At 46.6% G+C, this 23,285-nt stretch overlaps 2 protein-coding genes across 15 annotated transcripts in view; one reads left to right on the forward strand and one right to left on the reverse strand.

The window, feature by feature from the left end:
- Positions 1-23,285, forward strand: part of LOC100460674 (mitochondrial intermediate peptidase-like) — a 171,778-nt gene that overhangs the window by 99,458 nt on the left and 49,035 nt on the right. The window contains exon 19 of one of the 6 annotated variants that reach the window (XM_063714720.1): positions 13,696-14,540. The exons of the other annotated variants lie outside the window; for them this stretch is intronic. Coding sequence (XP_063570790.1) covers positions 13,696-13,722 — 27 coding nt within the window. The 3' untranslated portion in view covers positions 13,723-14,540. Of the gene's footprint in view, positions 1-13,695; positions 14,541-23,285 lie in introns of those variants that run through there. 6 annotated transcript variants of the gene reach the window in all.
- LOC100450382 (protein mono-ADP-ribosyltransferase PARP4) overlaps positions 8,326-23,285 on the reverse strand; it is a 74,915-nt gene continuing 59,955 nt past the window's right edge. The window contains exons 2-11 of one of the 9 annotated variants that reach the window (XM_063714735.1): positions 22,559-22,687; positions 19,092-19,191; positions 18,790-18,928; positions 14,655-14,715; positions 14,512-14,547; positions 14,375-14,436; positions 14,163-14,257; positions 12,926-12,999; positions 10,835-11,156; positions 8,326-10,715 (exon numbers count right to left, since the gene is read on the reverse strand). In XM_063714735.1, the coding sequence (XP_063570805.1) occupies positions 10,663-10,715; positions 10,835-11,156; positions 12,926-12,999; positions 14,163-14,257; positions 14,375-14,436; positions 14,512-14,547; positions 14,655-14,715; positions 18,790-18,928; positions 19,092-19,191; positions 22,559-22,687 (1,071 nt within the window). In that variant the 3' untranslated portion in view covers positions 8,326-10,662. Of the gene's footprint in view, positions 11,157-12,925; positions 13,000-14,162; positions 14,258-14,374; positions 14,548-14,654; positions 14,716-18,789; positions 18,929-19,091; positions 19,192-22,491; positions 22,688-23,285 lie in introns of those variants that run through there. The other 8 variants (XM_063714728.1, XM_063714727.1, XM_063714734.1 and 5 more) reach the window with 8 other exon arrangements.

Below are 23,285 nucleotides of genomic sequence, written 5' to 3' on the forward strand. Positions count from 1 at the left end.
TGTTTGAAGTTTCTTTCCTCAAACATGTGAACTTGTGCAGGCAATACAGCAAGGGAGACACAGGAATGATAAAGAAGGATAAGATGTGAAAGATACAGTCTAACTGCTAATATTGTTTCGTGTATGTACCTTTTAATAAGAGTAAAGCTTCCCGGCTAAATTGGGTTGGGGCTCTTGATGGTGGAATCTCAGATATCAGCTAGTACAAGAGAAAGTGGAGCCAGGGGTGGGTGGGCTGGGAATGGCATTCAACCAGGCTGGGGACTTGCTGGAAAGGCAAATTCTCAGGCTGTATTCCAGGACTACTCGGGATTGGTCCCAGTGCTGTTTTAACCAACCCTCCAGGTGATTCTGAGCACTCGCTAGTTGGAGAACCACTGGGTTAGGGAGCTAAGGTCTCTCAAGTCTGCTTGAGAAGGGCTGCCACAACCACCAGTGAAGGAGATGGGTTGAGTGATTGCCCAGGGGCACTTGGCTGGTACCAGGAAGGGTGTGGATTTGAGTCCAAGCCTTCCAATTCTAAGTCCAGGGACTTTTATACTCTGCCAAATAATACTAGAAACAAACAAAATCTCCTGTCTCCCCCAACCTTTTAAATTTAACATGTGAATTCACTTAACTCCATAAAAACAATAAACTACACTTGGGTCTTTAATATATAAAACAGAACAAACTGTTTAACACTGTGAGAAGATTCAGCTCCCTCACTTGAGCTAATATTGTTAATTTAGTTTTGTTGAGGGAATTAGCCACCTCTTGCTTTGATGGATTCTCTTCTTTCTACCCTACCCTGCCCAGCATGAGGAATAATCTCTAGTCCTGCAGTGGTGTATAGCTCTGTCTGTTCTGTGCTCTTCTGTCTATTCTGGGATGAGACTGGACTTTCTTGTCTTTTGTTCAGGCAGGAGCAATGGCATTGAAAAGTTGAAAGAAAAATAAAGTCAGCAGGGGATAGACTTTTGAGATTCTAGCTTTTGAAGCCAAACAGATTGATCTAAGGAATTCAGTCTTTTTCTGATTCTTTGTATTGTTAACATCATCTTTGCCTGCATGTTGAGTGACTTCTGGCCACCGAGGGGCAGCACTTCAGCCTATGGCCATGTGGGAGGCATTTTCTTCCTTTTGGCTGAAGCTTTGGGTAGGATGGGAGGTAGGGAAGGTGGGGAATGGGTGGCACAACCCTCTGTCTGTAGCATTTAACCCACACAGTGGGCTTGGTGACATCCTAGTGACTTGATGTATTCCACCCCTAGAATCCAACCTTTCGTGTCATTATGGCCAGACATTGTACACTCAGGACATAAATATGCTGCACATAGAAGCTATAGGGAAACAATTGATACTGGGGAGATCCATTCCGTAATAATTGTGACTTGACCAGTTAGAAATATTACCCAGGGACAAGCATTCTTAGAAATGTTTGACTATTAAGGTTCTTAAACCATTAGGAACCACCAGTTTTTCTTAAAGTTCTTTCCCACCAGTATATATTTTAACACATCTTTTAAATTCCCATAGTAAGTGCTAATTCCCTAGTTACCAACTTACTTTAGAATCTAGTTATTCTGCCTGTCTAGGCTCATGTCCATCTAGAGCTGCATGCTTTCATGTGGTAGCCACTAGCCACATGTGGCCATTTAAGTTTGAATTAATTAAAATTAAGTCCAATTTAAAATTCAGTTCTTGGGTCACACTAGCCACATTTCAAGTACTCAGTAGTTCAATGTGGCTAGTGGCTGGACAGTGCAGGTGTGTAATATTCCCATCATTTGAACACACCGCCCTAGAACTCTGAAGACTATATAATGTAGAAATAAATATTTAATATAGGTACTGGTTAGGATAGATTTGATAGGAGCAAAGGACATGAGAAGACACTATAAATTGTAAGAGAGGTATACGTAGTGGGTGGGAATAGATGAAATTTGCCAAATTTATCAAATTTGCTGACCCATTTGAAAGGTGTGGCTTAAAGATGTACTTTTCACTCATGACCAGCTCAGTTGAGTTGGGGAGGTTCTGCCTTTCACCATGGACTCCAAGTTCTTCATTTGGGCTGGGCATGGTGGCTCATGCCTGTAATCCAGCACTTTGGGAGGCCAAGACAGGCAGAGCACTTGAGCCCAGGAGTTCAAGGCCAGCTTAGGCAACATGGTGAAACCTCCTCTTTACAAAAAATACAAACATTAGCCGGGAGTGGTGGCATGCGACTGTAGTGTCAGCTACTTGGGAGGCTGAGGTGGGAGGATAGCTTGAACCTGGGAGGTCAAGGTTGCAGTGAGCTGTGATCACGCTACAGCATTCCAGCCTGGGTGACAAAGTGATACTTCATCTCGAAAAATAAATAGATAAGTTAAAGTCCTTTTTTGATACTCTGCATCCTGACAGCAGGTTTCTTGAAGCTTGGATAAGATGACAGCCTATAGTCAATGAGGGAAAGACGCCATATTTGCCATGGCATGGTATTGAGGAAGGAGTCAGACAGTCCAGGGAGGATTTATTATGCAAGACCAGAGACCCTGATCTTGTTCCCTGTGAGGCCAAGAGGACATGCCCTTTGTACAAAAACAAGAAACTCACTGGTGAGGGGCCACCAGCATTGTTGGGAATCTCACTAGTGATTGTCTTCCATGGTCTATGGTTCACAGTAGGAAATGCTGCCACAGAACTGACCTCTCTAATATTACTGAAGATGAAGATATTTTGGAGTAGCAGAGGCCAAGTCGCAGCATTTGGCCATCAAAGTGAATATGACCACCACAAAGTGAATATGACTACCATATGGCAGCAAGGCCAAGGTGCCAGCCAGCGTGCTGTACACATAGGGTATTTCTAGAGGAAAGATAGATGAGTACCCACTGTGAATATTTCTTGACTTGTGTAACCAGAAAAAATATTAAAGAGAAGGTAAGCTGAAATCTGATGTCTGCTGCCAAAAAGAAAAATGATAATCCCTCACCTAGCTCCCAGATTTGAGTCAGTTCTCGGGCCCCTGGCCTAGTGATTGAAGGGGAGGCTGGGCCGCCTTGAAAAAGAACCCTGCAGTGCCACAAACCTTCCCCCAAAGGGACCTGTGTAACTTTACCCTAAGAAAATGGAAATATACAGAGTTTTCAGGGTATACAGGGTCTAACCTGACAATGACATCAGCAGAACCTGGAATGCCATGATGACAGCTAGTTAGGATGGGAAATCATGGAGGCAGGTGATAAATGGAGTTCTTGTCAAGGCAGGCTCAGCAGTGATGATGAGGGTGTTAGGGCTCACCCTGTCGTTGCTTCCTCAGTTCCAGTGTGCTTAATTGGAAAGGATAGACTGAGCAGCTGGTAGAGCCCTCACGTTTTGCTTCCTGACCTGTGAAATAAGAACCAGGAAGGAAGAAACAAATGGAAACCCAGAAAGTGCCCATTCCCACCTAAGACAGCAAATCAAAGCAATACCCTATTCCAGTGGAATGGCTGAGATCGATGCCACTCTCAAGAACTTAGCAAATGCAGAGGTGGTCATCCTCATCATATCCCCATTCAGTCTGTCTACATGGTCTCTGCAAAAAACAGGTGGATTTTCATGAATAACAGCAGACTACCGGAACGTTATCTAAGTTGCAGTCCCAATTGTATGTAGCTACCGAATTGGATGTGGTATCTTTACTGGAACAGAGCAGCACAGCCTTTGGTTCCTGGGTTGTGGCTATCCATCTGGCAAACAAGTCATCTTCGAACCTCCTCAGCAAGGATGGTCAAGATCAGTTCTGTCTCATTAAGAAAGGATATGAGTACACATTCACTGTCTTTCCCCAAGGCTATATGTATTCTCTTTCTCTCTGTCACCTTGACATACCATGTTGGTATACTATGTTGTTGACATTATGCTAATTGGACTTGGTGAACAGAAAGTGGCCGGTACTCTGGATGTCATAGTAAAACACATGAAGGTAAAACATAAATCATTTACAGTATCAAAGTCCTGCCATATTGGTGAAGATTTTAGGAGTCCCATGGTTTGCAGCATCCTAAGGTAAACAATTACCCCTATGAAAAGGTATATTGTTTGGTGGGCCACTTTGAATTTTAGGAGGCAGCCAATATTGCACTTGAGATTATTTCTTTGACTCATTTCTTGGGTCATTAAAAGTCTACCAGTTTTGAGTGGAACCCAAAGCAGAAGAAAACTGCAGAAATTCTAGGCTTCAGGACAACGTACTCTGCTGTTGAGGCCATATAATTCAACAGATCCAACAGTGCTCGGGGTATCCATGGTAGAAAAGGATGGTATAGGAAATCTTGGACAAACCCTAATAGATTTGCAGTACAGAATGGGTAGGGTTCTGGAGAAAGGCATGTCTACTGCATTCAAGAGACTATTTATTGTTTAATTACTCACCACTCAAAAAAACAGCTTCTGATGTGATAAGGGGTCAAGAGAGATCAAGCACCTGAAAGTGGTACATCCAGTGATTATATGATACGAGTTTACTGTTACGAGCTGGACATTGTCAGATCCAACAAGGTGATAAGGTATGATGGAAATGGTATATTCAGGACCAGATCTGAGCAAGTCCAGAAGGTATAGGGTGGCCCAGAGCTCCATGTCACCTACCTCTGCTGTCCTGACATGTCTCTCAGCTCACATCGATAAATATGGGGGCAGGAGTGAGGGAACTCTATGATTCACTGATGAAGGAGGAACAACACAGCTTATTCCTGGTTCGTGGATGGATTGGTTTGGATAATCAATGCTGCCTGAGAGTGGATAGCTGTCAACACTACCGCTCAACTCAGTGGTGGCCCTGAAGGACAATGATGAGGAGAAACCCTCCTAGAGGGTAGAGCTGTGAGCAGTACGCTTGTTTGTCCACTTTGTGTGCCAGAAGTGGTATGAGGTAAGGGTATATATGGACTTCCATGTAGTGGCAAATAACTTGGCTGGTCTTGGTCTGGGGTTTAGAAGGGGCGAGTTTAGATGATCAGAGACAAAGTGGTCTGGGAAGAAGCATGTAGATGAATTGTTGGAAGTGGCCGCAAAATGTGCAGATCTTTGTGTCTCACATCATTGCCACTAGAGAAGATTTGGTATAGACAGGACACTCACTAAGCAGGTAGACGGAGGAACCGGCTGACTGGCTGGTAGATGTCAGTCATCTCTGCCCCCAGCCACCCCAATGCTTGTACAATAGATCCTTGAGTGGAGAGTGGCCATAGTGGCAGGGAAGGCCATTATTCAAGGCCTCATCCGTCATCCAGCATGAACTCCTTTTCACCAAGACAGTTGGTAAATTTATTATTTATTTATTACCAAATAAATAAATGTATTAGATCTAACAAATCTATTAGATAGATAAATGTATTAGATACAGGATTTTAGAGCTGACAATGTGAGGTATAATATATAAAAGCTTAGAAAGGCGTAGGGAGACATCTGTCTTTTTCCTTTGCATTGACAGCATGTGCTTGCATCAGCGCTGTGTGTGTGTGTGTGTGTGTGTGTGTGTGTGTGTGTGTGTGGACTGCAGAAAGAAATCACTACATCCAGACTGTGCTATAATATTTTTTCTCTTATTGGTAGGGGCTAAATCAGTCTCCCCTCCCTATGCAAGAAAGAGATGTTGAAATCTTAACTCTCGGTACCTCAGAACTGACTTCATTAGGAAACAGGATTGTTGCAAATGTATACTTAAATTAAGATGAGGTCATACTGGGGTAGGGTGGGCCCTGGTCTGACATGACTGATGTCCTTACAGAAAGACAGCCACAGGCTGGGCACGGTGGCTCACGCCTGTAATCCCAACACTTTGGGAGGCCAAGGCAAGTGAATCACGAGGTCAGTAGTTTGAGATCAGCCTGGCCAAGATGGTGAAACCCAGTCTCTACTAAAAATACAAAAAAATTAGTTGGGCGTGGTGGCACGCACTTGTAATCCCAGCTACTCGGGAGGCTGAGGCAAGAGAATCACCTGAACCTGGGAGGCAGAGGTTGCAGTGAGCTGAGATGGCACCACTGCACTCTAGCCAGGGCAACAGAGCAAGACTCTGTCTCAAGGTGCTGGGATTGCAGACGGAGTCTCGCTCACTCAGTGCTCAATGTTGCTCAGGCTGGAGTGCAGTGGCATGATCTCAGCTCGCTACAACCTCCACCTCCCAGCCGCCTGCCTTGGCCTCCTAAAGTGCTAAGATTACAGCCTCTGCCCCGCCGCCACCCAGTCTAGGAAGTGAGGAGCGTCTCTGCCTGGCCGCCCATCGTCTGGGATGTGAGGAGCCCCTCTGCCTGGCTGCCCCATCTGGGAAGTGAGGAGCGCCTCTGCCCAGCCGCCATCCCATATAGGAAGTGAGGAGCGTCTCTGCCCGGCTGCCCATCGTCTGGGATGTGAGGAGCGCCTCTGCCCGGCCGCCCTGTCTGGGAAGTGAGGAGCACCTCTGCCCAGCCGCCCCATCTGGGAGGTGAGGAGCGCCTCTGCCTGGCCACCACCTCATCTGGGAGGAAGTGAGGAGCACCTCTGCCCGGCCGCCCCATCTGGGAAGTGAGGAGCGCCTCTGTCTGGCTGCCACCCCGTCTGGGAGGAAGTGAGGAGCGCCTCTGCCCGGCCACCCCATCTGGGAGGTGAGGAGCGTCTCTGCCCGGCCGCCCCATCTGGGAAGTGAGGAGCGCCTCTGCCTGGCTGCCATCCCGTCTGGGAGGAAGTGAGGAGTGCCTCTGCCCGGCCGCGCCGTCTGGGAAGTGAGGAGCGCCTCTGCCTGGCCGCCCATCATCTGGGAGGTGAGGTGCACCTCTGCCCGGCCGCCCCGTTTGGGAATTGAGGAGCGCCTCTGCCCGGCAGCCCCATCTGGGAGGTGAGGAGCGCCTCTGCCTGGCTGCCACCCTGTCTGGGAGGAAGTGAGGAGCGCCTCTGCCTGGCCGCCCCGTCTGGGAAGTGAGGAGCGCCTCTGCCCAGCCGCCCATCGTCTGGGAGGTGAGGAGCGCCTCTGCCCAGCCACCCCGTCTGGGAAGTGAGGAGCACCTCTGCGCGGCAGCCCCGTCTGGGAGGTGAGGAGCACCTCTGCCTGGCTGCCACCCCATCTGGGAGGAAGTGAGGAGCGCCTCTGCCCAGCCACCCCGTCTGGGAAGTGAGGAGGGCCTCTGCCCGGCCACCCCGTCTGGGAGGTGAGGAGCGCCTCTGCCTGGCTGCCACCCCGTCTGGGAGGAAGTGAGGAGTGCCTCTGCCCAGCCACCCCGTCTGGGAAGTGAGGAGCGCCTCTGCCCGGCCGCCCCATCTGGGAAGTGAGGAGCGCCTCTGCCCGGCCGCCCTGTCTGGGAAGTGAGGAGCACCTCTGCCTGGCTGCCACCCCGTCTGGGAGGAAGTGAGGAGTGCCTCTGCCCGGCCGCCCCGTCTGGGAAGTGAGGAGCGTCTCTGCCCGGCCGCCCCGTCTGGGAAGTGAGGAGCGCCTCTGCCTGGCCGCCCTGTCTGGGATGTGAGGAGCGCCTCTACTCAGCCACCCATCGTCTGGGATGTGAGGAGCGCCTCTGCCCGGCTGCCCCGTCTGGGATGTGAGGAGTTCCTCTACCCGGCCACCCATCATCTGGGATATGAGGAGCGCCTCTGCCCGGCCGCCCCGTCTGGGATGTGAGGAGCGCCTCTACGCGGCCACCCATTGTCTGGGATGTGAGGAGCGCCTCTGCCCGGCCTCCCCGTCTGGGAAGTGAGGAGCCCCTCTGCCCGGCCGCCCTGTCTGGGAGGTGAGGAGCGCCTCTGCCCAGCCACCCTATCTGGGAGGTGTACCCAACAGCTCCGAAGAGACAGACAGCGACCATCGGGAGCGGGCCATGAGGACGATGGCGGTTTTGTTGAAAAGAAGGGGGGGAAGTGTGGGGAAAGGAAGGAGAGATCAGATTGTTGCTGTGTCTGTGTAGAAAGAGGTGGGCATAGGAGACTCCATTTTGTTCTGACTAGGAGAAATTCTTCTGCCTTGGGATGCTGTTGATCTATGGCCTTTCCCCCAGCCCCCTGCTCTCTGAAACATGTGCTGTGTCAACTGAGGGTTAAATGGATTAAGGGCGGTGCAAGATGTGCTCTGTTAAACAGATGCTTGAAGGCAGCATGCTCTTTAAGAGTCATCACCACTCCCTAATCTCAAGTACCCAGGGACACAAACACTGCAGAAGGCCGCAGGGACCTCTGCCTAGGAAAACCAGAGACCTTTGTTCATGTGTTTATCTCCTGACCTTCTCTCCACTATCATCCTCTGACCCTGCCACATCCCCCTCTCCGAGAAACACCCAAAAATCATCAATAAATACTTCATAAAAAAAAAAAATTTTTCTGGAATTCACATTTTAAAAGTAAAAAACCAAACAGGTGAATTTAACTTTTATTTAACTCAATATATCTAAAATACCAAATATCATTTCAATATATAATAAATATAAAATTACTAGACTATTTTACAGTTTTTGGTCTTATGGCTTTGAAACGTGGTGTGTAATTTAAGCTTATAGCACATCTCAATTTGGACTATCGCATTTCAAGGCTCGGTAGTCACCTGTCATTAATGGCTACTGTATTGGGCATTAAAAATCTAAGAACTTGTCTTCTGTAGTTTTCCTACATAGGGAGATAATTTCTGGGCAGTCTGTTGTCAGTATATGGCCCTTTGAAAATGATGCCTAGTTATTGAAACAGAATAAATTGGCCATTGGGCATTTGGTACAAAAAGAAAAAAAAAAAAAGAGCTTACTCTATACAGGCATTGGGAGCTAAGCAGTGGAAAAAAATCTAAGCACCTACACTAAAGGAGTTTATAGTCAAAGTGACTGAAATACAAATAAACTAGGAGTTCTAACAGTGAGAAAAGCTTAGGGTTCTGGGAGTGGGGGAGTGATGAAAAAATGCGTATCATATGATAGGTGCACAATCAATACTTAAATGAATTTATGTGTTGTAAAAATGATCAATAAATTGAATCAACACACCAGGCCCCTTCCTGCCACAGAATAAAACAAAAAACAAAAAAACACAAAACAAAACAAAAAACAGTCAAAACAGTCAGGAGGTTTCTTGAGTCTCCTGATATCATCAGCTCGATGAAATGGTACAGGTCTCAGGTGACACTGGACGGGAGGTGTTTGTGGTCTCAGAAAATCATCAACTGCAGAAGGTGGAAGGGGTACCAGAAGACACTCGGGAGGTATCTTGAGGCTGAGAGAATCATCAACTGGAGAAGGTGGAAGTGGTACGAGAAAACAGTTGGGAGGTTCCTTGGGTCTCCTAAAATCATCAGCTCGAGGAAATGCTACAGGTCCCAGGCGACGCTCGATGGGAGGTGCCTGTGGTGTGAGAAAATCATCAACTGGAGAAGGTGGAAGGGGTGCCAGAAGACACTCGGGAGGTGTCTTCAGGCTCAGAGAATCATCAACTGGAGAAGGTGGAAGGGGTGCGAAAAAACACTCGGGAGGTTCCTTGGGTCTCCTAAAATCATCAGCTCGAGGAAATGCTACAGGTCGCAGGTGACGCTCGATGGGAGGTGCCTGTGGTGTGAGAAAATCATCAACTGGAGAAGGTGGAAGGGGTACCAGAAGACACTCGGGAGGTGTTTTCAGGCTCAGAGAATCATCAACTGGAGAAGGTGGAAGGGGTGCGGAAAGACACTCGGGAGGTTCCTTGGGTCTCCTAAAATCATCAGCTCAAGGAAATGCTACAGGTCCCAGGCAACGACGCTTGATGGGCGGTGCCTGTGGTGTGAGAAAATCATCAACTGGAGGTGGAAGGGGTACCAGAAGACACTCGGGAGGTGTCTTCAGGCTCAGAGAATCATCAACTGGAGAAGGTGGAAGGCGTGCAAAAAAACAGTCAGGAGGTTCCTTGAGTCTCCTAAAATCATCAGCTCGAGGAAATGCTACAGGTCCCAGGCGACGACGCTTGATGGGAGGTGCCTGTGGTGTGAGAAAATCATCAACTGGAGAAGGTGGAAGGGGTACCAGAAGACACTCGGGAGGTGTTTTCAGGCTCAGAGAATCATCAACTGGAGAAGGTGGAAGGCGTGCAAAACAACAGTCAGGAGGTTCCTTGGGTCTCCTAAAATCATCAGCTCGAGGAAATGCTACAGGTCCCAGGCGACGACGCTTGATGGGAGGTGCCTGTGGTGTGAGAAAATCATTAACTGGAGAAGGTGGAAGGGGTACCAGAAGACACTCGGAAGGTGTCTTCAGGCTCAGAGAATCATCAACTGGAGAAGGTGGAAGGCGTGCAAAAAAACAGTGAGGAGGTTCCTTGGGTCTCCTAAAATCATCAGCTCGAGGAAATGCTACAGGTCCCAGGCGATGACGCTTGATGGGAGGTGCCTGTGGTGTGAGAAAATCATCAACTGGAGAAGGTGGAAGGGGTACCAGAAGACACTCGGGAGGTGTCTTCAGGCTCAGAGAATCGTCAACTGGAGAAGGTGGAAGGCGTGCAAAAAAACAGTCAAGAGGTTCCTTGGGTCTCCTAAAATCATCAGCTCGAGGAAATGCTACAGGTCCCAGGCGACGACGCTTGATGGGAGGTGCCTGTGGTGTGAGAAAATCATCAACTGGAGGTGGAAGGGGTACCAGAAGACACTCGGGAGGTGTCTTGAGGCTCAGAGAATCATCAACTGGAGAAGGTGGAAGTGGTATGAAAAAACAGTCGGGAGGTTCCTTGGTTCTCCTAAAATCATCAGCTCGAGGAAATGCTACAGGTCCCAGGCAACGACGCTTGATGGGAGGTGCCTGTGGTGTGAGAAAATCATCAACTGGAGAAGGTGGAAGGGGTACCAGAAGACACTCGGGAGGTGTCTTGAGGCTCAGAGAATCATCAACTGGAGAAGGGGAAATTGGTATGAAAAGACCTTCGGGAGGTGTCTTGAGTCTCGGAAAATCATCAGCTCGAGGAAGTGGATCAGGTCCCAGGGCACACTCGTGTTGAGGTGTCTCTCTTCTCAGAAAATCATCAGTTGTAGAATGTGGTTGAGGTCCTAGTGGACACTGTAGTCGAGAAAGAGTCAGCGGTCTCAGACATCGTTTAACTGATGGACGTGGTTGACCTCTCAGATCACACTGCATAGGAGGAGGTGGCTTGCGGCCCATCCTTTTTCTTAAAGTTTCAGCCGGGAGGTAGGGCCAGTAGGGCAATCCTGAGGAATGATGGTGCTCCACTGCCACCATCCTGACCTGTAGGGCCAAAGGAGGAAATGTTTTCACACATATTCATTTGATGGACAAAATTACCGCCACCAACACAGGCTGCACCTTCTGTTGCTTGTGATAGATTTTTGCACCTTTCCACCCTCCAGGTTTCAAAATAGCAGTATCAGTGTCATAATATCACCCTTCCACTGAGTACTGCCCACAGCTGGGGAGTAAAGAAAAGTCATTGGGACACACTGTTGTCTCCACATGCCACTATGTCTGTTTGCAAATGTAGGCAGGCTGGGGTCCTGCCCCAGGGAAGACAGAGTCATGACAGATTCATAACAGATTAACAAAGAAGCATGTTTGAGACACAGGAGTGTCTATGTCTATCCTCATTCCTCCCTCACAGCCATCACCAGAGCATGTTTCTTGCACCAGGTCAACAGAGAGTAAGAGAGGCATGAAAAGCCCATTGTCCACACATGTTGCAGCTTCTTTTTGGAGAATGTTTTCCAGGCCTTTTATGTTCTGTCTCTGATTCTCAGAACTCTGCAAGGTCAGTGTGACCACCCTGCTCCAAATCTAAGAAAACAGAGGTTTCCAGAGGAAGGAGAAATTGTGCCCAGGGTCACACAGCTTGCAAGAGGCAGAGTGGAAGTAGATTCCAGCTCTGCCTGCGGGACCCTCTCATTTCCCCTCTGTTTCCCTTCTTGACAAAGGATCTTCTTCACTCTGGAGGTGCCACCCATGAGAACAAAGAGCTCTGGAGAGATGTGGATTCCTGAAGAGCTTCAGGGGAACTGGGAGAGGGATTTCTGACAGAACAATCTTACCTCAAGAAGTCAGTTAGACATGGCTGTAATATTTCTTTTCACTCCCAGGTAATACCAAATTGTAAGTGCACTAGGACATAAAGAATACTTTTGTCCATGGAAAAATGAGGTGAGAATTCTAAACAAAGCAAGTTTTAAAACTGTGTTTCACTTCCAGTGTACAAGTCCCATCATGTGTAATCATAGGACTCGGCAGCTTTTCAAGGTACAGAGGCCACAGAAGAACCAGCTTAGCTGAGCATCATTTAAGGCCTTCATTTGGAATTGTCCCTGTAGGTAATAAGTTACATTCGCTCTTCACTAATTTACAGTCAGGGCCTATTTGCTATTACAAATATGGAACCTCTGACACTTAGAATATTAGATCAGGGGCCCCATTGGGTGGGTATGAAGGTGTTTTTGCACAACACGGTTACCAACAGGGATGGGACTGTGATGAACTATGGAATTGGCCTTGTCAAAGAGCATTCAAAATTGCACAAAGCACAAATTAATGTTAGATTAATGCGTTTTCACTATTTTCACTTCTGGGAATACAGCAGATATTTCAAACGTTAATCACCTACATTATAGCAGAATGCAAACAAAATCACAGCAAAAGAAAATCCCACATATTTCGGAAATGAGACCCCACAACATCTTGGGTAAGGTGGATCAGTCAGAGTTCACCGCGCCATGAGACCTACAGTACTGGAGGTCAGTGGTGCCTCCTCGTGTTATTTCTGGAAACAGAACAGTAAAAGCCCTTCAGCCCTCGGTCCCTGAGCTTTTATGGATTCTGGAGGTGCCACCAACGATGATCAGCTGGGAATGGAGAAGCCTGAAAGCTCATGGAGAAGATTTTGCTTCTCAAGAAGTCGAGACAGAAAAGACACCACAGAACCCACAGAGCAGAGGCCAGGCCAGGAGAGGGCGTTGTCGGAAAAGACCAAAGTGTCCTGATATAAGAAGAGTGAAAACGTCCCCAGCATTTACCTTTGTCTTCTCTGTGTTTTCAGCTGGGACGCCGTTGCTGTTCCTCATGGGAACCGAATGAGGTCCTGAATCTGCTAAGGGCCAGAGAAGGGAATGGGGCTAAATCTGGCTTGCATGTTCTGTGCAGAATAAGAAACCCTCCACACCCTCCGCTGCCATCTCACTCTCTGCCACACAGGTCCCTTACCAGAGGCACAGGGTTTATTGACCACATGCCTCAGAGGACTCTGGAGCCCTCTGGAGCCTCATCCTTGAGGAAGATACCACAGAGCCCTGGTCCAGGGGTATTCTTAACTCTCAACAGGCTGTGAACAGGTCGGGCTCTAACCAGCTGGAAATGAGCTCTAAATCAGTACATATCAGAGGAAATCACTCATCATGTGAGCACAGACTCAAAATTAAAATAGGAACAGCCATGGTTGGAAGAATATCAATAAACCCTGGACAGGAACAGCACTGCTCCTCTTCTTCAAGCCATAGGGACACTTAAAATTCTGTGGATTCATAGTTAATCTAACTTTCATACCTGGCCAGGTATTATCAATACTTATGAACAGAAATGGACATAAAGAGATGAACAGTCATGAGAAAAGGTTAGAGCTACAGAAATTAACTGGAAAGTTTTAGGGTTACACTTCAAATGTTAGAGGAGTAGGATTACATAGAAATTTAACTTACTAATGGAGTTATATAGTTGACAATAAACAACTTAAACAAAAAGAATGAAGGAAGTTCCAAAATGTAAATAAATGCTTCTTTTCTTAAAGCAGATCTCAAGCTACAATATTGATCCATGAAGACACGGCCAGAAAACCTCTGCTCTCATCAGGACATGTGGCTCCCATTCTAAAGTGCTATTGTTGTTTTCTCAAGTGAAAGAAAAATAAATCCTTCACACTGAGTCAAGGTGGAAACGGGAGCTGGCCCATCTGCCTTCTAGGTTCATCTCCTCAATTAAAAGTAACCAAGACATCAGGGTGGGGCAACGTCCACAGTCAGTGGAGCGGCCTGAGCTCCACCATTCACAGGGGACTAGCCAAGAGCCATTCAGCTGGGGCACCTGAGAAAAATAGGGTCCTGCCACCCAGCGAGACAACTGTTCTCTTTATAAGTGCTTGGAATTGTTTCCAGGAAACATAACAATCACCCCACCCGAGCCCTCATCCCCAAAAGGAGACGCAAGGTGTGTGAATTGTGCAGCAGAAATTAAGTGGCTGCCTTCACAGCAAGCTCCTACCCATCGAGAAAGGGTTCTCTAGGCCCGGTCGTCCCTGGACTGGCTCCTGACTCATGTGTCTCTCTGGCACTCTCTGCTTTTGCCTCATTTGACACCTAGAAGACAGAGAAAGAATTGACTTGAAGAATTAAAACACCAAGTTCTTTACTAGATGCTCAAAGCTTTATCTCAAAACAAAAACATCCTTTAAAATGTCCATCACAATGACCTACCTGTGCTGCTTGTAGGCAGCCTTCCTCTCTGCCTTCCCCCTTTGCAAGGCTTGAGCACAGAGCTGTGGGGAGAAAAATACATCCATGTCCTGACCTGGCAGACTATGTCCAAAAGCAAGGAAAACAAACAAACTTACTGAGTTGGCAAGAGGCTTTCTTGCAGAAGGGGTGATCTGAAAAAGCCAACACATGAGAAATTGAATGTTGAGAGTCTAAGGGCCATGGCATCATCTGCATCAGCACTGAACTATCGCGCAACTGCGGGGAGGAAGCTCCTTACTTTGCATCTGTAGTAGTCCTCTGCCCGCCGCCGCCACTCTTGCATGCGTTGAAACAGTTTCCTATGGATTACAATCACTTTCATCAGATAAAGCACCACTTTCAGGATGATTTTAAATAATCTGCCATGTTTCTGTTATCCTCACAACTGTACCCTTACACTATCTATACCTAGAAAACGTATTTCAGATGGCTATAAGAGTACAGTCTGAGCCGGTCGCGGTGGCTGACGCCTGTAATCCCAGCACTCTGGGAGGCCGAGGCGGGTGGATCATGAGGTCAGGAGATTGAGAACATTGTGGCTAATACGGTGAAACCCCATCTCTACTAAAAATACAAAAAATTAGCCGGGTGTGGTGGCAGGCACCTGTAATCCCAGCTACTCGGGAGGCTGAGGCAGGGGAATCACTTGAACCTGGGAGGCGGAGGTTACAGTGAGCCAAGATCACGTCATTGCACTCCAGGCTGGGTGACAGAGCGAGACTCCACCTCAGAAAAAATAACAAAAACAAAAACAAAAACAGTACAGTCTGATCCAAACTGTTGCTGTATTGATTCCTCCTCTTTTGCTTACTGCCTGCTGACTTCTGAGTTGACAATTTCCTTCCCCATTCTCAGTATATCCCTAATTCATCCTTCATTGAGCATCTTTTATCATAAAGCTCTATTCTCTTTGTATTAATATCCTTGCCGTGTTTCACAGGGCAGAAACAGCTGGGCTTATAAACAGGCATAGTCCTTTTGAAGGATGTGGTTGATCCTACAACAACACACTTTCCTAAGGATGACAACAACTCACTCCACCCCTAGAATGGCTGGTAACCGAGTTTCCACACAGTCTAGCTGGCAATGGGGTCAGGAGACGTTTTGCTACTTCACATCTTTTGGTCACTGGTAAATCTTAAGGTACTTTGTTTTCTGTTTTGTCAACTCTGTCTCTCTCTCTCTGGATATGTCCTCTGACCATTTGTTTCTATTTCTGCATTTACTGGGTCTAAACATTGTACAAAGGTTAAAAACAACATTCCAATGGGGGTTTCCCAAGAGGGGGGGTTTCCCAAGAGGGTGGGGTTCAGTTTCTGAACTCAAGGTAGGTATGTATTTCTTTCATATCCAATTTCCCATTCTCCTCTGCCTCTGATAGCTGCCTCTCGTTTTCTGCTTGCTCACATTCTTTCATGTTTTGTTTCCTGAGATTAGAAGGGAGGGAAATGCACACACAAGATCCACCAGCCCATGTGGGATTCCCTCTGCCCTTCTGGCATCCGAAGGCTGTGATTCAAAGATCCCCCCTGCAACCTTCCCATAAATGAACCAACTGATTCTCATAATCAAAGGGAGAATTGACACCTCCCATTGAGGGACAAAGAAAAATCACACTCTGGCCTGCTGGCAAGTCACCTGTCATTTCCAGCTCATCTTCATAGTTTTATAGTTAGTCCTATTCTTTAGTAAATAAAGACTATTAAAAGCTTCTGTGAGGTGCACTATGTGTGTCTCTGGGGTCAGTCTTGTGCTTGACACAGTGAAACCTCATTTTAGTTTAGTGTGAAAAACCAGACCTCACCAACTCATCACAACTAACTCCATCAGAAGCAGAGGATTGCTCCTCATCTGACTCCTCCTGTGGGAGGCCTGATTCTCAGTCAGAGGCTGATGCCGGAACTGAGACCATCAGCCATAGAGAGATCCTTCCAGAATATGGTGTCATTAACCCTGCAGTTCACTACTGCACTTTGCCATGATTCAGGACTGGAACTCTTGTCGTCGTCTTTAAAGATCCTGGTTGAGAGAAAAGGCAACCTGAATGCTGGGCGCATCTATTGAATTAGAAATGATCGGAATGGTTCCTAAGTCAGGGTGTTATGTCCTGAAAATAGATGACAACTGCAAACCATCCACCCTGGTGTTGACTGACTTTTAACAAGGTTCAGTTCACAGAGAGTGAGGGCAGAAAAAGGAAATGGCCTAAAAAGTTAAGTTTGCTGTGTTGCCCTCACACCACTTGATTCATGGTCCTGATCCTAAGGACCTCACCTGATACTTGGTTTTATAGGAAGGATGTGTAAAATTCCCAGAACGCTAGGAAACAGGGACAAAAACACTTCAAAGAGAAAGTTAATGAACTTGTTTCTGACCACAGGGCATCCTTCAGCACATGCTCTCTGGAGTGGCCTCAAACAAGGAGTGTGTGGTGGGGTGCTGAGAATGCAATGGGAGCAGGGTCCTGTCCCCACGCTAAATGAGCTCACAGATTAATGCAAATGAGAAGCCAGTGAGGACCTCACTACTCCTGCTGTGCACTTGGGAACTACAAACACAAAACCTGACTCTGGAGGGAAGCTAAGGAAGCATTCTAATCTTGAGTTGGCATAAGTGCATCTGAAACTTCTGATCTCCGATGAGAACAATGGGGGACACCAAACAGAATATAAAACCCATGATTGAATACATCAAATTGCTAACATGGCAGTAAACAGACATGAGGTCAAGATGGAGAAGAAGGAAACCCAGGACGAAAGACATCCTCGCATTTGGAACCCATTTCCCTGAGTTTCATTGCTGAATTCCAGAAGGGACTACTGAGATGCAAAGAAGCAGAGCAGCTTTTGCACACATGCATGCGATTAGATGAAAACCAAGTGGATTGAGGGTCTGCCAATGAAAGCGACCCGTACTGAAGTCCACTGGCTCTGGTTGAGACCCAGAAGAGTCACACATCAGAACAGAGGTGGATAGGAAATACCTGGCCTTTGTAGGGACTGAGCCTGCACTGACGACCTCAATTGCAGCCTGTATGGAGGACCCCTGACCATCCCCCAGAAGTAGACTCCCATCTCTTCTGCAGCAAGATAACATGCTACTAGGCCTCAATTCATTGCTAAATATTTTTTAACAAGTATCTCACATTTAACAAAAAAAAGATCAGTCATATGGCAGCAAAATACAATGTAATATGACCAAAACGTGAAAGACTGTGAAAATGAATCTGGAGGTGACCCAAGCATTGAATTCAACAATCCAGGCTGGGTGCGGTGGTTCACGCTGGGAGGCTGAGGCAGGCGGATCACCTGAGGTCCGGAGTTCAAGACTAGCCTGGCCAACATGGTGAACCCCTGTCTCTACTAAAAATACAAAAATTGGGCTGGGCACAGTGGCTCACGCCTGTAATCCCAGCACATTGGGAGGCAGAGGTGTGTGGATCATGACGTCAGGAGTTCTAGACAAGCCTGGCCAATATGGTGAAACCCCGCCTCTACTAAAAATACAAAAATTATCCAGGCATGGTGGCATATGCCTGTAGTCCCAGCTACTCAAGAGGCTGAGGGATAAGAATCGCTTGAACCTGGGAGGCGGAGGTTGCAGTGAGCCAAGATCACCCCACTGCACTCTAGCCTGGTGAAAGAGTGAGACTCTGTCTCAAAAACAACAAAAAAAAATTGGCTGAGTGTGGTGGCACACACCTGTAATCCAAGCTACTTGGGAGGCTGAGGCAGAATTGCTTCAACCTGAGAGGCAGAGGTTGCAGTGAGCCAAGATTGCGCCATAGCACTCCAGCCTGGGCAACAGAGCGAGACTCTATCTCAAAATTAAAAAAAAAAAAAAAAAGGCTGGGTGTGGTGGCTCACACCTCTAATCCCAGCACTTTGGGAGGCTGAGGCAGGTGGATCACCTGAGGTCAGAAGTTCAAGACCAGCCTGAACAACATGGCGAAACCCCATCTCTAGTAAAAATACAAAAATTAGCTGGGTGTGGTGGTGGGCTCCTGTAATCCCAGCTACTTGGGAGGCTGAGGCAGGAGAATTGCTTGAACCCAAAAGGCAGTGAGCTGAGATTGTGCCATTGCACGACAGCCTGGGCAACAAGAGCAAAGCTCCGTCTCAAGAAAAAAAAAAAAGAGGAAAACCAATGCCAGTACTAGCACCTCCTCTTCCCCCGAAAAAATTACAAACAAGAATGTAGGAAGGGAAAGGAATTATACAGATTAAACTAATCAAGCAGAAAGGACAAACTCAATTTTGAACCCACTAAATTTGCCACAAATATTGTAGAAAATATTCTCAAGGACTTTACAGTTGTCTACTTTGATTGGCACACGGTTCATAAAGCAGTATTTGTGTCAAGGCACATCTTACTTTTTTTTGGCAGTCTTCCTATGTCCATTGATTTTGTAATGACTGTTGACCTTCCTTGTCACCTTATGGACTTCAGCTCGAACTTTGGCTTCCATATGTCTCTGTGAAGTAAAGAGGTCTTCCAGGCCAATTTTAATTCCTGGAAAGGAAGAAACCCTTTTCTTTGTGTGCATACAAATGGACCTTGGCCCTTGGTGACAGTGAGGAGAGGAGAAGGTGAGAAACCTGAGGGCAAGAAGCTGTTCTTTCCCTTTCCAGGGCAAACTCATTTCCACACTATGGGGACTCCAACAGAGCCATACCTTCCTGGCTACGGCTATTGGACCTCCAGGCTTTCCGCTGTACATCTGTGGATCCGTCATGTACATTTTGCGACTTTAAGACAGTCTTGAGGAAAGACACCTAGGAAATAATAATTTAAGAATGATGGCTGGGCACGCTGGCTCATGCCTATAATCCCAGCACTTTGGGAGGCCAAGGCGGGTGGATCACGGAGTCAGGAGTTCAAGACCAGCCTGGCCAAGATGGTGAAACCCCGTCTCTACTAAAAATACCAAAATTAGCCGGGCATGGCAGCGGGCGCCTGTAATCCGAGCTACTCGGGAGGCTGAGGCAGAGAACCATTTGAAGCCGGGAGGCGGAGGTTGCAGTGAGCCGAGATCACCAAGAGGTGGTGCGTGCCTGTAATCCCAACTAGTCGGGAGGCTAAGACAGGAGAATCACTTGAACCCAGGAGGAAAATGTTGCAGTGAGCTGAGATTGTGCCATTGCACTCCAACCTGGGCAACAAGATTGAAACTCTGTCTCAAAAAAAAAAAAAAAAATAGGCCAGGTGCGGTAGCTCACGCCTGTAATCCCAGCACTTTGGGAGGCCGAGGCAGGTGAATCACAAGGTCAAGAGATGGTGACCATCCTGGCCAACATGGTGAAACCCCGTCTCTACTAAAAATGCAAAAATTAGCTGAGCATGGTGGTGCATGCCTGTAGTCCTAGCTACTCGGGAGTCTGAGGCAGGAGAACTGCTTGAACCCGGGAGGCAGAGGTTGCAGTGAGCCGAGATCACACCACTGCACTCCAGCCTGGTGACAGAGTGAGACTCCGTCTCAAAAAAAAAGAATATACTTCACACAACTGAACTGTACACTTCAACATGGTTAGATGGTAATTATCATGTTATAAGTATTTTACCACAGGTTAACATGTTTCACAACTTGAAAAGGAAGTAATTACCTTCAGCTCTCCGAGTTCTAGAATTTGTAACATTTCACCCTCTGCTCCTTCCTGATCTGCACTGGAGCATCTTCCTTCTATCCCTGCTCTACTCAGAGTCCACTTTCCCTTCCCTCACATCAGCTTCATTGAGGCTGGTTTGAACCTAACGCAAAACATTCTCACTAATGACTGAATTCCCACCAAGATTTCCGTATTATCACAGTATGCTTTTAATCTTCTAAGATATTAAATATTTGTTCTCATCATAGCTAAAATGCAATGCAAATCCCATCTCAGATGTGGGTCAGATACCTATGAATCTCCTGAGGTAGTCATTGAAATAACTTTTTTTTTTTTTTGGAGACGGAGTGTCACTCTCACCCATGCTGAAGTGCAGTGGCGCTACCTTGGCTCACGGCAACCTCCACCTCCCAGATTCAAGCGGTTCTTGTGCCTCAGCCTCCCAAGTAGCTGGGATTACGGGTGCCCGCTACCATGCCTGGCTAATTTTTGTCTTTTTAGTAGAGATGGGGTTTCACCATGTTGGCCCATCTGGTCTTGAACTCTTGACCTCAAGTGATCCACCTGCCTCAGCCTCCCAAAGTGCTGGGATTACAGGCATGAGCCACCACACCTGGCCTGAAATAATATCTTTCAAATTCTTTGCAGAATTTGTTCTTTTCTGATTTCTGCACATAGGATAAAAAACAAAACATGTACTAGGATTTCGAGAGAAGCATGGGTAATCTAAAAAGATGAAAAAGCAACCACATCTATCCCACAGCTACTGCTAGATTTCATAGGAAAGGTAGCTGGCCCAGTTTGGAGCTAGGAGGAATGTCAAACACATGAAGAAATGAGAAGCAAGGAAATGCCATCATGCATGAATGCTTCATGGCACCCATGATGTCCCTGCTTAGGAGGTAGTGGTATAGATGACTAGATGATAAGGACAAAGATGAGAAGGTGTGAAGTTGTCCAAGTCCAACAGCTCAACTGAACTTTCCTAAATAGAATTTTTAAAAAGTGGTAAATTTAAAAACTTCCCCCGGCTCACGTTTTGGCTCACGCTTGTAATCCCAGCACTTTGGGAGGCTGAGGCAGGCGGATCATTTGAGGTCGGGTTTTGAGACTAGCCTGGCCAACATGGTAAAACCCCGACTCTACTAAAAATACAAAAATTAGCTGGGCATGGTGGTGGGCACCTGTAATCCCAGCTACTTGAGAGGCTGAGGCAGGGGAATCACTTGAAGCCAGGAGGTGGAGGTTGCAGTGAGCCAAGATCACACCATTATACTCCAGCCTGGGCAACACAGGGAGACTCGTCTCGGGGCTGGGGAAAAAAAAAAATCTTCCTCCAATTTATACCAAAAATTCTCTCTTCAGGACTAAGTGGCATAGAGAATGTTAAATGTTCCTCGATATCTTCATAACTCATATATTTTCTGTTTTCTACATATCTTGAAAGGCAGTGCCAAATGACGTGTAATTATCTAGGTGGTAAAACTGAAACATACTTCCTCTTCCCTTGAATATAAAAAAGCATTGTGGTATTAGTACTTTTATCTTGGATCATTGTTCAGAAGGAGGTTCAGCCCCCAGACAACCACACTTTTACTGCCATGAATGGCAAGAGAAAATGTAGAGCTCAACTTACCCAATGGAAAAAAGGCTCAAAAGACAAATTATGGCACAACTTAGCAGCCAAATTCTTACCAAGTACAGACTTTTGACATACTGATCTCTCCCCAGTTGCAACTGGGAACATGCACTTTGAATGATGTCATTCAAAATTACCCTGCCCAGACACACTTTTCATTGATTCTCTGGAGGGCAGTTCTAAGAGATTCTCTGGGGCTTTCTCTGCATCATGAGATGCAGTGCAGTTCTGCCCTTCACCTTCTGGCAGTTTGTCACCTCATCCCTATGACCTCAGAGGAACTTGGTCTCAGGCCAATTGTTTGTTCCTTGAGCTCTTCCATTTCCCCTAAAAATCATTTGCTGCCCCTCTAAATGGCCTACATCTCCATCTATCTCCCTCTTCCCTCAGAAGAGGGTGCTCTTTAAGCATCAACCATCCAGCCCTTCTAGCAGTCTCATTTTTCAGCTGGTTCCCATGTTTATGCCTGTTCTATGTTTTTCTTCTCCTGTTAAGCTGTCTGTTGTCAGCTCATTTCTGCAGTGAATCTTCAGAGAGGAGACTGGAAGCTTTCCTTCCACCCATATGGTAGAACTATAGAGCAGAAGAGTTTAGAAAGAATTTCCTACTTAAGTGATGAAACCTCATACTCCATTTCTGATAAATAACACTAAGGTTAAAAAAAGTTATTTTTGACCAAAAGGTCTGTTGACATTTTATTAAACAAACACCAACCTATTTAATTTTCATAATGTAAATGGCAGATATTTTCATAATTCTTATGCTAATAAATCATTTCCCTGATTTTTTGGGTAAAACCACATATTCATAATGAAGTCCAGAAACGTGAATTGTTTTAAATAATTTCTTCTTATTTGTGATTACAAGTATACCTCTACAGAAAGTTAGTATACTCACACAAAGGCTAGTTTTCCAGAGGAAAATAGCAAGTGTAGAAATTCCCAGAAACACAATAATGATAACTATCCAAGGAATTCCACAAAAGTCAGTCCCAGGATGAAAATGATCAGGTGGAGAATTGATAACCTGGAATAATAATAGTTGAAATAATGAAAAGGTCAATGACACTGACAATATTTCACTCAGAAAGAATCATCCTTAGAAACCGTCAACCTCCTCCAAAAGGTAACCACATCCCTCAGATATCACCGTGGGATTCCATTGCTACAAAAAAGAACAGAAGTTAGAAGTCTTGTGTTTTTCAGATGGCTGGTAGTGTTTTTAGGCATTGCAAATGTGGGGTGTCATCTTTCTTGGTATAAAGCAGGGATATCCAATCTTTTGGCTTCCCTGGCTATATTAAAAGAAGCAAAGTTGTCTTGAGCCACACATAACATACACTAACACTAACAATAGCTGATGATCTAAAAAAAAGCTCCCTTTTTTTGGAGACAGTGTTCCACTCCACTCAGTCGTCCAGGCTGGAATGCAGTGGTGCAATCTCAGCTCACTGCAACCTCCAGCTCCTGGGCTCAAGCCATTCTCCTCCCTCAGCCTCCTGAGTAGCTGAGATTACAGGTCTCTGCCACCATGCCCGACTAATTTTTTTATTTTTAGTAGAGATGAGGTTTCACCATGTTGGCCAGGCTGGTCTCAAACTCCTGACAGGCGATCTGCCTGCCTC

This window comes from Pongo abelii, chromosome 14 (assembly GCF_028885655.2).
Source record: "Pongo abelii isolate AG06213 chromosome 14, NHGRI_mPonAbe1-v2.0_pri, whole genome shotgun sequence".
In the NCBI taxonomy this organism is placed as follows: domain Eukaryota; kingdom Metazoa; phylum Chordata; class Mammalia; order Primates; family Hominidae; genus Pongo; species Pongo abelii.